Source organism: Lepisma saccharinum, chromosome 25 (genome assembly GCF_977018435.1).
Source record: "Lepisma saccharinum chromosome 25, izLepSacc3.1, whole genome shotgun sequence".
In the NCBI taxonomy this organism is placed as follows: Eukaryota; Metazoa; Arthropoda; class Insecta; order Zygentoma; family Lepismatidae; genus Lepisma; species Lepisma saccharinum.
Window position 1 is genome coordinate 35,595,432 of NC_139253.1, and position 13,905 is coordinate 35,609,336.

The window sequence follows — 13,905 nt, forward strand, 5'->3', positions numbered from 1 at the left end:
AAAAACTAAAATTATTCTTGATAGTTCCTTTATGTTACATTGCCCTCAGGGGAAAATTGGGGCAAGCGTGGAAGTTAATTTCAGAACTCGGTGGTGATTTTTCTAAGCTCTGTTTTGTTCCTAAGCTTGTTCTTAATGCAAGATTAAAATTCTCTGCTGCAGTTATTTTTGTGTTCCGTGTTTGTAAGTTTTGGGTTTACTGTTATTGCTTTATTGCAGAACATTTTAAGACAGAAGTATCTTTACAAAGTTTTTGTCTTGTTTCAATTTCAGGATCGTCCTTCTCCGCTCACCATGAAAGATCTTTTGATGTGCTCCATGGACGTTGCCAAAGGCTGCAAGTATATGGAGGACAACCACTTTATACACAGAGACATCGCAGCAAGAAATTGCCTTCTCACCACCAAAGGACCAGGAAGGGTGGTCAAAATTGCAGATTTCGGAATGGCCAGGGATATATACAGGTAAGAAATGTTTATGTTGTTAGTTATTCTTCACCTTCGACCGTGTCCACAAATCATAGATTTCCGTTAATATCTAGGAGCTTCATTTCTCACATTTCTCAATACAATTAAAATAGAAAGAAAATATTATTTTGTTTCTAATATATTCGAATCTGGTTTTCACGGCAACTAAAGTTGGTACATTAACCTAGCGGAAAAATAACTTAAATATGCAGTGGAAGGCTTAAGGCGTAAAATTGTAGTTTTGAGGAATTATACGTAAAGGCTTGATTGTAAAGAGGTTTATTTAACATCATGCCTGAAGGGCTTGAGACAACATAAATGATAATAATAGGAATATAAACCCCAATCTAAATCCAATGAGTAACCAAGAAACAATTTTACACAAATTAAATTATACAATTAAATCTTTACATAAAGATGTATTTCTATCGAAGACTTCCTAACACTTTGTTTAACCAAAAGGGGATTATAGTAATTTCAATTTAATATCCAATTTTAATAATCATCCCCCCACAAAAAAGATCCATCTCAGAATAGAACAAAGTGTGCTGTGCTTTAACTAAAATAGCCCAACTAAATACTCTACATAAAACAACTTAAAATACTAAACCACTACAAAAACCGCTACTCCCTGGACTTTGTTCCATTCCAAGTATGTCCCTTTTTACACTCAAAAGAACTCAACTCAACGTGCTAATCAGTGGGAAGTGAAGTTCCCACACGAGGCTCGCTTTCCTCTGACCTCCGGTATTTCGTAGCCACGCCCCTTTTTACAAATCAAAGCCATCTGGTGGCAACCTAACTAAACATTTATCTTTTTACTCTCATAGACCTTGCATATGGTTATAATAATCTATATTTCATTTTAAATATTTTAAACTGAATCACTCGTATTACGTTTAATAGGATTAGATGGTACTGTAATCTAACACGAGTAATTGGGTATTATTGGAGATAAACTGATTGTACGTACACGCTGTATAACTAATTGTTCGACGCCATTCTCATTGACATAAACAAATTAACGATAATAATTTACATTCGCAATTGCTAAGATTATATACATACAAATAAATCAGTACTAAAGCAGAGAAATTATAGGACATTTTTAAAACTGAAAGCTAAAAGTCTCTGCGCTAATTATGAATAATTGAAAATAAACATAAAATAAATGTTTGATGTTCTAATACATGAATATTTCTTTGATCTAGGTAAGAGAGACTATAATTGCTCTGAATCCAACAATTGAAGCTGAAGTGTAAAAAGTATATAGTCATTTGAAAAAATGTTAATGTACCCTTTTAAGGTATAGATTCTATCTATTAACCTAGATATAAAAAGAGTGAAAGTATAATTCTAAAAAGTCAATGTATCTTTTTTTCAGGGCTGACTACTACAGGAAAGGCGGGAAAGCAATGCTACCTGTAAAGTGGATGCCTCCAGAAGCCTTTTTGGACGGAATATTTACATCTAAGACTGATGTTTGGTAGGTGCTTTTTGCTTTTGCTGTGTCATTATCATTACTAATTCGTGTGTGTGTGTGTGTGTGTGTGTGTGTGTGTAAATTTCTGATACTAATTATGGTTTTCTATGTACTCTACAACTTGTAACTTCAGAATCACTGAATGTATTAACACAATACATAGTGATACTGAATTACACTATGGTCTCACGGCAACAGTGCATAGACTTCTGTGCTTCAATAATAACTCATTTCTCATGAACAGGTTTTGGTTAATCTATTCCACATATGCAGTCGATATTATAATTATTATAGAAGTTCGTTATATTTGCTGCAATAGCCATACAAGGAAGTTGGGAATTATAAATTCTATACCATCAGTAAATGGGTTCTACAAGCTATAAAATTAGTTTCTTGTATAAAATCAATACTCAGTTTGATTTCCTGAGATCAAATTTTGCAAGAATGTGAGTGAAAACGATGGCTAACAATCAACAAAAATATTTAAGAGGAGCGTTGGAATGTAGCTCTGGGATGTGATTGACAGAATTATTTAATTCAACTTAATTCTATAAATTTGCGTGTGCCAATTCAACACAATGAATTTGAAAGGATTTCGATAATTACGGAGACACACACACACAGAGAGATTAAATTCGATTAATTGTAAATCAATTTAAAAAATAAAGTTCCTATTTCTCATTATTCACGATTTGACTTATAATTGTATCTTGCTAATTTTTAAATTCGTTGCGAACAGAGAATTCCACTTAAATTCTGTTTAACCGAACTTTGACACAAAAACTTACCTTAATCTTGAAAAATACTGCAACTAACCGGGTAAAATATTCTTCATTCTAATGTTACCATGACTACATTTTCTAACAATTGGGAATTGTAACTATGTAACTTTTTTATTTTCTCCTCCTTGTACGTGCCACTAAATGGCCAGCAAGTATCTGAACACTCCAACGATATCCAGAACTGTCTTGTCTCTTTCCAGGTCATTTGGCGTACTTTTGTGGGAAGTAATGTCTCTGGGGTACATGCCTTACACTGGACGAGGAAACCAGGAGGTGATGCAACTTGTAACAAACGGAGGCCGTCTGGAGCCTCCAAGTAACTGTCCAGGGCCAGTGTACGGGATCATGACGCAGTGTTGGCACCCTATTCCAGATGACCGACCGAACTTTGGTACCATAATCGAGAGATTGGGATACTGCATGCAGGTAAGAACTGATTTTAATTTTTAATATTTCCCAAGAGATATAATTCGATACCGAGCATGATTGTTACCCTTAAAGCTCGTATTATATTGTTCTGCAAAGGACACTAACAAAGTAAACGGATTGTGAAAATTATGTGTGTGTGTAGATGATCAAGAATGTTTTGACCCTCCACCTCACGAATTGTCACAGTGTTTTGCCTAGCGGGTGTGAATTATATTTTTATGAAATCCTTTGCAACATTCTGAATAAAAACCTAATTTGTCCGATATTAATGGATTTTATAATCGCTTGTTTACAAACTTGCAACAAACTGACTGAAAATAATTAAAGTTATGAGGCATCCCATGACAAAGTGCGGATGAATCTCTATTTGTAAAATTAAATACCATGCTGTAATATTATTCTATCTTGTAGGTCAAGAAGCTAAAATTGCCATTTGAATAGAAATTCAAGTGTTATACATAATTTAGTTAATAGTAGATGGTATTTTATTTCTTGTGTGTTTATATAATAATAATCCGTCGCGCAACAGCCCATGAAGGGCCTAGGCATACCTACCGACTGCCGGTCTCCCTCCCACGCTTTCCTTCGTCACCTCTAAGCGTGGAGATCTTCAACCAGGATTGGAATAGTCGGGGGGTCAGCCCGACTTATCCCCAGCCGTTATAGTAGGTCTCCGTGACCGGATTACGCTCACTCACTCGGAGCTCCCCAATTTCCTCACGATGGTGGGTTGCCACCGGCCCTATACATAGGCTGAATAAATTCCGACCAGAGATTTTGGTATTTTATACTTTGTGTGTTTACTTTAATCTGTTTTATTCACTTTCGTTTTGTATTGTGTCCCATCCGTAACAAAAAAAAAACAAACAATTTCTCCTTTAACTGTTGCATTTTCCCTTCAACTCCGCTAGAATATTCAAATGCCAATGAGGGGTGTAAGGAGTGACCCTTCCACATAGTACACCCAAATGTCAACCTCACTTGCACGTAGTACACCCTGGACTGCATTTTGCACACTAACGAAGCTCTGGCGTCTGGATCTGTAGCCAGTATAATCATCTGTAATTATGGTAAGGGGCTGGAATCCGTATAATGTGATGGGTACAAAATAGCCTAAGTGCTAACGCGCACATAATTTTAATTTCAATAAAAGGTTAATGACTTTCTCTCTTAGTCTTAAATAATTTACTTTCCATCACTTATAAATTGATTTTAATTAAGTAAAGAGGGAGTGTTTTATCTGTCCTACCCGTGACAGAAAATTGTTCGCCTATAGCTATAAATCTGGAAAAGTATTGTAGGGGTAGTTTAGTTAAAAGTGTTCAGTTTCATAATTCATTGCACAGAATATGAAAGAGAAATGTAGCTTAACTGTTAGTAAAATAGTTACTTTAATGTCGAAAATATAGTCTGTGCGCCCCCCAAGGAGGCCCCTTGACAATGGAATGGTCCTGATCGATACATCAACTAAGTTTTGCTGATTTTTTTCTAAATGTGAATAAACATGGTTGTTGTTTGTAGTGCAATATCACAAAGTAGACACACACAGAAAATAAAGCAGTTAACCTACAGTAAAGTAGCGTAAACTTCATTCTTATAAATTTTCTTTTAAGCCCAATTTGTTTGGTATATTATTTTAAGACACATAATGTTCAACTACTTTACTTATGTTATCAAGTTATCAACCTGTTTGCGTATTAACCGAGTGAGGAGTATTTTCTAAAGTTTTGTTACACCATCAGGAATGTCTGAGGTTTCTATAATTTTACTTCCAATTCTACGGGGCCTGCCACCAGGCCCGTAGCCAGAAATTTATTCCGGAAGGGGCTTATCCTTTATCAGCATCTAAAGACAAAAAATTGGAGTGGGTTAGAAGAGCTGAAGATGAATTTCTCAATATATTACAACTTATTATACAAGATGTTTAATCCTGAAGAAGTAAAATTAATTACCACTGTACACTATTTTAAATTAGACTTTTAAAGGATTTCAGCTCCCTGAGTGCCTCCCTGCCACTGACACTCCATTATTACTTTTTTAAAAAAGAGCTAGTCACTTAATTGCGTAAACAACAATTATTGAAACACTTTGATCTATTGCACTCAATTACAAACTCAGACCAGTGCTGCAAGGTATAGAGCAGCTACAAACATCGTAATCCAAAAGCCTGAAATTTACGAAATTTGGCGTGGTCATATGTCTCCATTTGACCACCTGTCCTTCCCTCTAATCACTCGCTGTATTGTAATATTTCTTATCTTTCCTTGATGATTTCCTTGTCAGAATTTTGAAAATGTCAATAGAATTTGGATACCTTGAAACAGAATTTTTTTTCGTGTCTAAAAGTGTAATATCCCAACAGATTTTGCTGAAGATATCTAACAATTATAAATATTTTATCTCGCAAACTTTACATTTGCAGGACTTGTCTTGATCACAAAATTAGAACTTGCTCATTTTACTCACTACATTTTAAATATTTCTAAAGAACCCTTAAGAATGATATTAGAAACTAACTGACGGAAAGTTAGAATATTTCGAATGGTAGATATTAACCATTTTATACGTCGAGTTCGGTGCATATCATATGGCCTCGGGTTCAGATTCACCCAGTTTCCGAATGAAATAAATTTTATGAAAACGTTTTTCAAAATACCAACTTTTCAGTTTTAATGAAAATTCTCCATCACGATTATTAAATTTAAACTGAAAATTAGAATTGTTTCATGGTTTCGCCGTCTCTCGAACTTATCAGAGCACAAAATCTCTCGGAGTTTAATTCGATATGCTGGACGTAGTTACGGGACGCGCGTATAGATGTCACATCGGTGTTTTCTCCAGACCGTAGTTTCAGAATTCGCCGCTGTGTGGCGCAGCACTGCAGTCTGTAAATTTTCTGTTGCTTGATCGACAACGCCTCTTAGGATGGAAGTTCAGTGGCGAATGGCGATGCTAAGGTTCGGTCAGGAGAGGCGAGGGGCCACACCCCCGAAAAGATTAATCTTCATGTATCCTCTACTAGTTTTTAAACCACATTAATCATCACTATGCAATTATATTTAAAAAAAAATATGTTGGCATACACGCGATCTGTATTAACTTTTGAGAACTTTGCAACTAAATGTTTTAATGGTACGCACAAGGTTGATTGATACAAATCAGGTTGATTTAAATCAAAGTTTAAATCATGTGATTAAAAAAAAACATTTTTTAAAATCACTTTAAATAAATAATTTATAGAATAATGTACATAAGGATTTTGTAGATATCAGAATCACTTTTGCTGACAGTAGCATTAATCTCGTAATCATTTAATAGTGTTCATTAGGCTCTAAGAAAGAAAACAAAATAACGTACTGATGGGGTGAAGCTCATACGAAAGGAAATGTGATATCTAAACTGAGAACACACTTAAATTCTCTTGATTTAAAATTCAATATTTTTATAGGCAAAAATAACAAACATTTTGTGTAGAATAATATACAAAATACTAAATCATGTTAAACCGTATATAGTGTCATTATCATTAAACTTTAAATAAACATGGCAGCTGATATTTTGCAAATTGTCATTTAAAAAACCGCCTAAATGCAGCTACCAAGACTTTAAAAAATATGTTAAGTTACAATTATAGAGTACATCCAAAATGCTTTATTTTCACTGGAAGAAAAGTTACCGAAATTATGTATTCTAGTTTCATGAACACACTCTTCAAATATTTCCAAAAAAATCATCAAACATGATTTTTTAAATGAAAATCATGATTTTTATCCACTCTTTGTACGCATGAGCATCACCAGAAATTTTCGTAGGCTGCCTTTGTTAAGACTTGCATTAAACAAGGTGTAACGCTTGAGGATTTCACCAACCGAAAGCAGTCATGTGCGGCCTGTCATACTGCTACAGCGTGAAACGTTGCTGCTGTCTGGCTCGTTCCCACGCGGTATATGTCACGTATCGCTACGGTGTGAAATCTCCCTAAGGGAGTTTTCAGACCAAAGCGACACGTGACAGGCGACAAGCCACAAGGGGGTTTCGCATCGAAGTGACAAGCGACACAAGCCCCTTTAGTCTATAGTCAAGCATTCACCGCGCATGCACTACCAACAGGCCGAGGCGACAGGGTGCACGATATTGAGAAACGACCCATTCAAAGAACATATCGAGGACAATTCTCTATCACAATATTTTTTCACAAACATAGATATCTGAACGCAGTGGCATAGCAACATTTCGCGAGGCGAGATTAGAATGCGAGTCCCCCAGCCGTTCTTTAAATTTGAAATCTCAATGTGAATCGACGCAAAATCTTAAGGGATACGTCAGCAGATTATCATATTTGAATAATAATAATAATAATTTACTGACAAAAATATTTTTAATAGTATACTTTATAAATAATAAAAATAACCCGTGGCTCGACAGCCCATGAAGGGCCTAGGCCGATCTCCGACTGCCAGTCTCCCTCCCACAATCCTACATAGAGGTGTGGAGGAGATCTTCAACCGGTAATGGGGTGACGTGGGGTCAGCACGTCGAACCCCCAGCCGTTATAGTAGATTTCCGAGACCGCGTTACGCTACTCACTCGTAGCTCCCCAATTTCCTCACGATGGTGGGTTGCCACTGGTTCTATACACACGCTGAGAACCCAGAGACTGAACCCAGGCGGACTCGAACCCATGCCGTCCCGCAGTCTGAGTTCAAAGCAAAGCGCCTTAGACCGCACGGTCACGGAGGAGGACATTTAATAATATGCGACGGAGAAATGTACACTTTGCAGAGATATATTCTTGTAACACACTGCCGAAATTTTCTTTAACCAAAGTAGTAGTAATAGTACGTTCTCTAAATGTTCTTCAGGCATTAAGACATAACTGAAATGTTCTTCAATATGCTAAACTTTTTATCAAAAATCAGAAATTCAAACTACGAATCTTTAAATGTAACCTATTTTATTTTTAGTGAGTTTTCTTTGTTTCCTCATTTCAACTTTGAAGGATGTAAATTTCGCAAACCATGGCATAAGAAGAAAATATCGAAGGACGCACATAAAATGTCGGTGCTTGGTAGGGCGGGGGATGAGGTGGGAAGGTGCTTAACCACGATCCTGTCTAGGACTCCAAAATATCTATCTATCCATTCAACACAATCGGTTTAATATCAAAAAATATTAAAACGATAGTTATTTGCGTCATACGTGTGGAACCTTTGGTACAATCAATTGGAACAGCTAATTTGACTTTTTTTTTAATATAGCCATTTTGACTTTGTTGCACATTAAGTGTACCAGCTAATTTTGAATTTCAGGACTTAGATGATAATTGTGAATCTAATTTTGTTGTATACGTCTTAAATGTTCTTGTAGTACTAAATATTTGACGCAGTCAAGTAGGCGCCCGCAAGAAACTAATTTGGATCTCCCATGTACAGTCAGATCTTCCAAAAAAAATAAGTGATTGATTACTTTGAATGGGTGGCTGAGGCCACACTTACATTTGTAATTATACAAATCTAACCTCTAGCTGTGAATTTTCATAAAATTACAACTTCTCTTTCTTTGACATTTATGTATTCAAAAGAAGAAAAGACAAACTACTTACTTATCCTCTTCCCCGCCCCTCTTAACAGAAAGCTAACTTCTGGGCAGCGAATGACACTATTACTTCACAACATGAGCTAGATCTTGTCTTTCATGTTCAACAGTGAAAATACTGAGTCCGCTAAATTTGGCCTGAATCATACTACTCTACACTAGATTCCAGAAGTTATTCGTAAGTTTCAATTTTGAGAAAGATAGTTCTTCACTCGTGACTGTTACCGAAAGAGTAAGAAACAAACAAGAGGCGGTACAGAGTACGCTAGAAAGAAACTAGTGTAGAGTTATCAAGGAGAAGAAACTTTGCCAAAGCACTTGTGGGTGTTGTTAAGGTGATTTCAGATTTAAGCACATTCCTGAAACGTAGAACTTGATTAAGGAAATTCGGAGGAGAAATCATCTTCGAACTCGTTGCAAAGGGCAATCGCTGCATCTGCAGCTGTAGGAAGGAAGGAAGAACTGCTAATATTATCCATGCTCTCCTTGAATTGAAAGCAACGCAAGCATTTAAATGCCTCACGCCTTGCTCCTTGGCAGTTGGAGGTGCCTTATTGTTAACATATTAAAATCGGAAGTGCAAGGTCAAGAGAAAGAATAAAATACAAGACAAAGTGCTTTTTATTCAAGAAAAGATCAAATGGATAAAAAGGTCCAAGCAAATTATCTTCAATTTTTGCGTAAATGTTTTATATGAGAGATACAACAATAATTTTTACTATTTTTCGGGCCCCCTTATGCTTAAAGCCCACCTGCCTGTATATTACATCTTTGATTTGACGTATACATTCAAATTATAACGTTAAACTAGAATTTAAAGCCTGATAAAAACAGAATGTTTTAATTTTATTGTCCGCAAAACTTAGACTTTTCCATCTATTTTTCTCACTTCTGTTTATTACTTTTTCCGTATCAACCCCATGGAAAGCCCTTCAAGCGCGATGCCCAGGGCGTTCGCCCACTTCTCCCACCCTTCGCTACGCCACTGAATGGGTATTTCATCAATATACTTGTATCTGGAATACTATCACAACATAAAATTATTAACCTTAATAAATTGAAAAATGGGAAGTAATGCTGGGTTTCGAAGAGTATTAAAAATAAGTAGGATAGCCTTCTTTTGATGTAACACGTTGATTTGGGTTTCCAACTAAAATATTTTATTCAAAGCAAAAAGCGTTTGCAACTGAGCGTTTGTTTGTATTTTTTTCGAGACGAGACTTCACGATCCGTCTCATCTCGTCTCGTAAACAAAACGAGACAAGAATTCAGTCTCGTCTCGTCTTGAATTAAAGAAGCCTGTCCCGTCTCGTGTCTCATCTCGTTTTCGAGACTAGACTGGAAATGTCTCGTCTCGTGGGCAATACTACAGCGCACTTATGTGTTCTTGATTTAATTATTTTAACATCAGGAAATAAATATACGAGTAGATTAATCAGTTCAGTAATGTGGACTTCTTCACTCACCTGTCTCATATCTTTTACAATGAATATTAAGTAATAATTAGTGTTAATGTATTTCCATCCTATTTCGTGATGATGGCGCCATGACAACGGTTTTTAACTCTATCCCTTGACCCCCTTTCATCAATGCTCTCTAGAATTTAAACCAATTAAAATTTCTTGAATAAATTGGAACTTACTTTCTATTTCACGATTCTCATACTTCATCTTTCGCGTCATTGATTGCACATTAGGTTATTTGAAACTAAAAATAAGTAGTTTCATACGGAGAGGACATACGAAATGTGTTTAACGTATTCTTACCTTAACAAGTCAGAAGTTAGGCTGTTGTATTTGAGTTGCATGTGATTCAAGCATATTTCACCTCTTCTGATGATGGAAGGTTTAAAGGAACTCTACTCAGGAAGTGCCATCGGTAAGCCACCAAAGGTGCACATTGCAACAAGGACGCACCTGAAAAAATGAACGAGTTCTTACTCGTTAGTCGTTACCGTGTTTTCTCTTTATACGTATAATTACATATCTAAAGCCACATTTGAATAGAGTATTATGTAAATTCATCTTATCATTATAAATCCACCATTCTTTGGCAAATTGGCACTAGGCAACAGTGATCCTCAGGCATTCTTTATTACCAACAATTTTCATCAGTTAAGATCGTGCAACAATGTGTTCTCCTGTCTATCATCATGGCAGTGCAAGTAGGATTTCTATGGTCGATAGAAATACATATTTGCTTCTTCGTATAATTTCTAATTTGAGTTGACTTACTTGAGAAATTATTTCTCTCATTTTCTCATAACTTCAGGGAAGATTTCTCCCTTGCAAGTCCCATAGCTCGTGTGTGTCTACAAAGAAATATTACTGGATATGCAAATAGTCTGTATATATGCTGTTATCCTGCAATACTTGACAGGAAACTGAAGTCTAGGGTCATATTAATCGAAAGTAGTTCCATGTAACAATAATGCTTAACATGTGATTATTGTGGACATAGGCTACTACATGCATCCATGACAAATTTTCATGACCTTCAAATAAATCACTAAAAATCCAGGGATCCTAGGTGCTACATATTATATCATCTCTATTATCAGTTCGCATAAATATTCGCTCATCGTCAATAGGTTAAAAAGCGAGGTAAAACATTCAGTATCCATTAAAGTTTGCTATTTAATACTACTAATACTTTATTCATTGATTGGGAGTGAAAATTGTGGGTGCGTCAGCACTTGGGCTATTTTCATCCGTCGCATTGTACGCGGTCAAGCCTCTTACCATAATTAAAATTAACACGTCTCTCCGAGGACTGAAACCTCCTCACCCAGGTTAAAGGTGAAGCTATACAGAAGGACAACACAGTCCTTCAGAGAATTATACTGGCTGTAGGTCCAGACGCCAGAGCCTCGCTGGCCTGCCATCACTCCAGTTATAGGGGTGTACTACGTGGAAGTGAGGTTGACTTTTTGGTTGCCTTTTGGGCTTCTTCTCGAAAGGACACCCCTTACACCCCAATAACAATTATTTCTATTTAATTGGATGTATAGGATGAAAAACGTCAGATTATACTGCAGGAGGCCTTAGAAAGAGCACTTCGCGGGCTAACAGCAGACGTCGTTCGCACACTGTTGCCGATACTCTCGTGTCGTCTGCTCCTCAACCGAACAAACAGGCCGAGGTAGCAAGAGGCAGAGGTCACTCGCCCTTCCAGAAGGGTGCAGCGAGCTAGGTATGGCAACCGGGCTCGCTCGTTCGCGGACCTCATTGGTTCTCGCAGACACACCCATATTGTCGTCTGCTGCAAGCCCGCGAAGCGATCATTTTAAGGCCTCCTGGAGTATAATTACGGGAAAGTTTATTATTTTCATACAGTGTGAGATTCGGTACGTAATAATTTAAAAATCAGATGACTGGCATAATGTTACAACCAATTATGACAATCATCAATTTTCAACGAGAAATATGGAAAAGAGTATCAATTATAAAATATACAAAAAAACGAAATTCAAGCTTGAAAACAAAGTTGAAATATGCACATGAAGATAATTTAATACATAGGCGTGTGCACAGGGGATGCCAGGGGTGCATGGACACCACCTGACATATCCTTAAAAGCTAAAAATGTTGAAAATACCATTAGAATAATGAAAATAATATCAGTGTTTAGAAAAGGAATTTAGTTTCATTTGAGATAGCCCCTCCTCTATCTCTTCAAAATAGTGTAATGTTTACTATAATAATCGGTAATCACGTAGTAACGAAAGATGTTTTTCACTTTATAATAATATATCACACAGGGTCCTACACAATTCGGCCCACGCCTATCCCTCTCCAGAGCCAGGCGCGGATCCACGGAGAGGGCGATGGGGGCGGGGCGATCTCCCCTCTTAACTGGCATGTTTTGGGATAAATTCATTTCATTTTTGAAGACTAAAACGTTCTGCCCTTTATCACCAAGTTTAACAGCCTCGAGAATAATTTTGTAGCACTTCATGCTCATGATAAGCTAATCGGGACTGGACGTACAATTTAAATTAAGGATCCGAACCACTTGCAATTAGTGTTGCCCACGAGACGAGACTTTGGCCTGTCTCGTCTCGTGGAAATGCTGTGAAATGCTGTCTCGTCTCGAAAATATTCGTTTGTCTCGGGACACATGATCAATCTCGTCTCGTCTCGAATTTTTAAAAGCCTGTCCCGTCTCGTCCCGTGGGCAACACTACTTGCAATATGCTTCAATAGAGAATCGAACCCGAGACCTCTTGAGTGAATAGGTTTTTTTTCTAAATTTTAACTCATGTCTGATCTTCAGTTTACCGTGACAATGGGAGGAATAATGTTGACATGTAATAATAGCAACCATCCATTACGGTTAGATGAAGTATCAGACTGAAATTTGCTTCTCCCAATCGCAACTTGTGGATCCGCCACTGTCCGAGCACAGCCTAGATTACTAATGCAATCTTCTTCAACTCACAACCTTGTGAGGCCTTGGCCTATTTGTTTATTTACATTTATACATAAGAAAAAGATTGGAGTAGTAATCGAAACGGCACCCACAAGAAATAGAAATGCAAACCGATTTATGGAGCAGCTCCAATTTATAAAGTGAAAATAATAGCGGTTTAATAACGGGAAATAGTATTTATGAGTAGTAGCTTTATTTATTTTAATTTTATTTTATTTATTTAATGAGAAGGATTCGGCTGATCTGTAGAGATATAGCGTTGTATTGCATTACATTCGTTAGATTTGTTATTCCGTACCGATATTGATTTTCAATTGTTTATTTTCATGATTTAAATTTGGGCTGTCGCGCTATGGGTTATTATTATTATTATAACTATCGTCAATGACAGGAAACTGGTGCTAAAGTGATAACGAATACTCGATAGATAGTTTCTGTGAAAAAGGAACATGAAGTTGCGACAAGTAGGCTAACATTGTCCAAATAGCCAAGGTTCCCCAAATAAATTAATCTGCCCCGGTTATGATTGAATAGTATGAAATAAATTGTGTAATTACATAATTGGGGTTCTCAACCAAGATAGCATTTAAAAGCTACCCTCAATAATGTTTGGCATTAAGCCGCCTTACATACATTCAAAAATCTGAGCAATATCGGTGACCACTACGAATGTATTTTAAGCTTCCGTTAACAGAGGATGGAATCGGTTCCCTTTAAT

General features: G+C 36.7%; 1 protein-coding gene across 1 annotated transcript in view; it reads left to right on the top strand.

Annotated features, from left to right (window-relative positions):
- The window catches only part of Alk (Anaplastic lymphoma kinase), a 714,232-nt gene that overhangs the window by 670,747 nt on the left and 29,580 nt on the right, over positions 1 to 13,905 (top strand). The window contains exons 23-25 of the mRNA XM_083111550.1: positions 274 to 464; positions 1,852 to 1,953; positions 2,933 to 3,158. Coding sequence (XP_082967676.1) covers positions 274 to 464; positions 1,852 to 1,953; positions 2,933 to 3,158 — 519 coding nt within the window. The remainder of the gene's footprint in view (positions 1 to 273; positions 465 to 1,851; positions 1,954 to 2,932; positions 3,159 to 13,905) is intronic.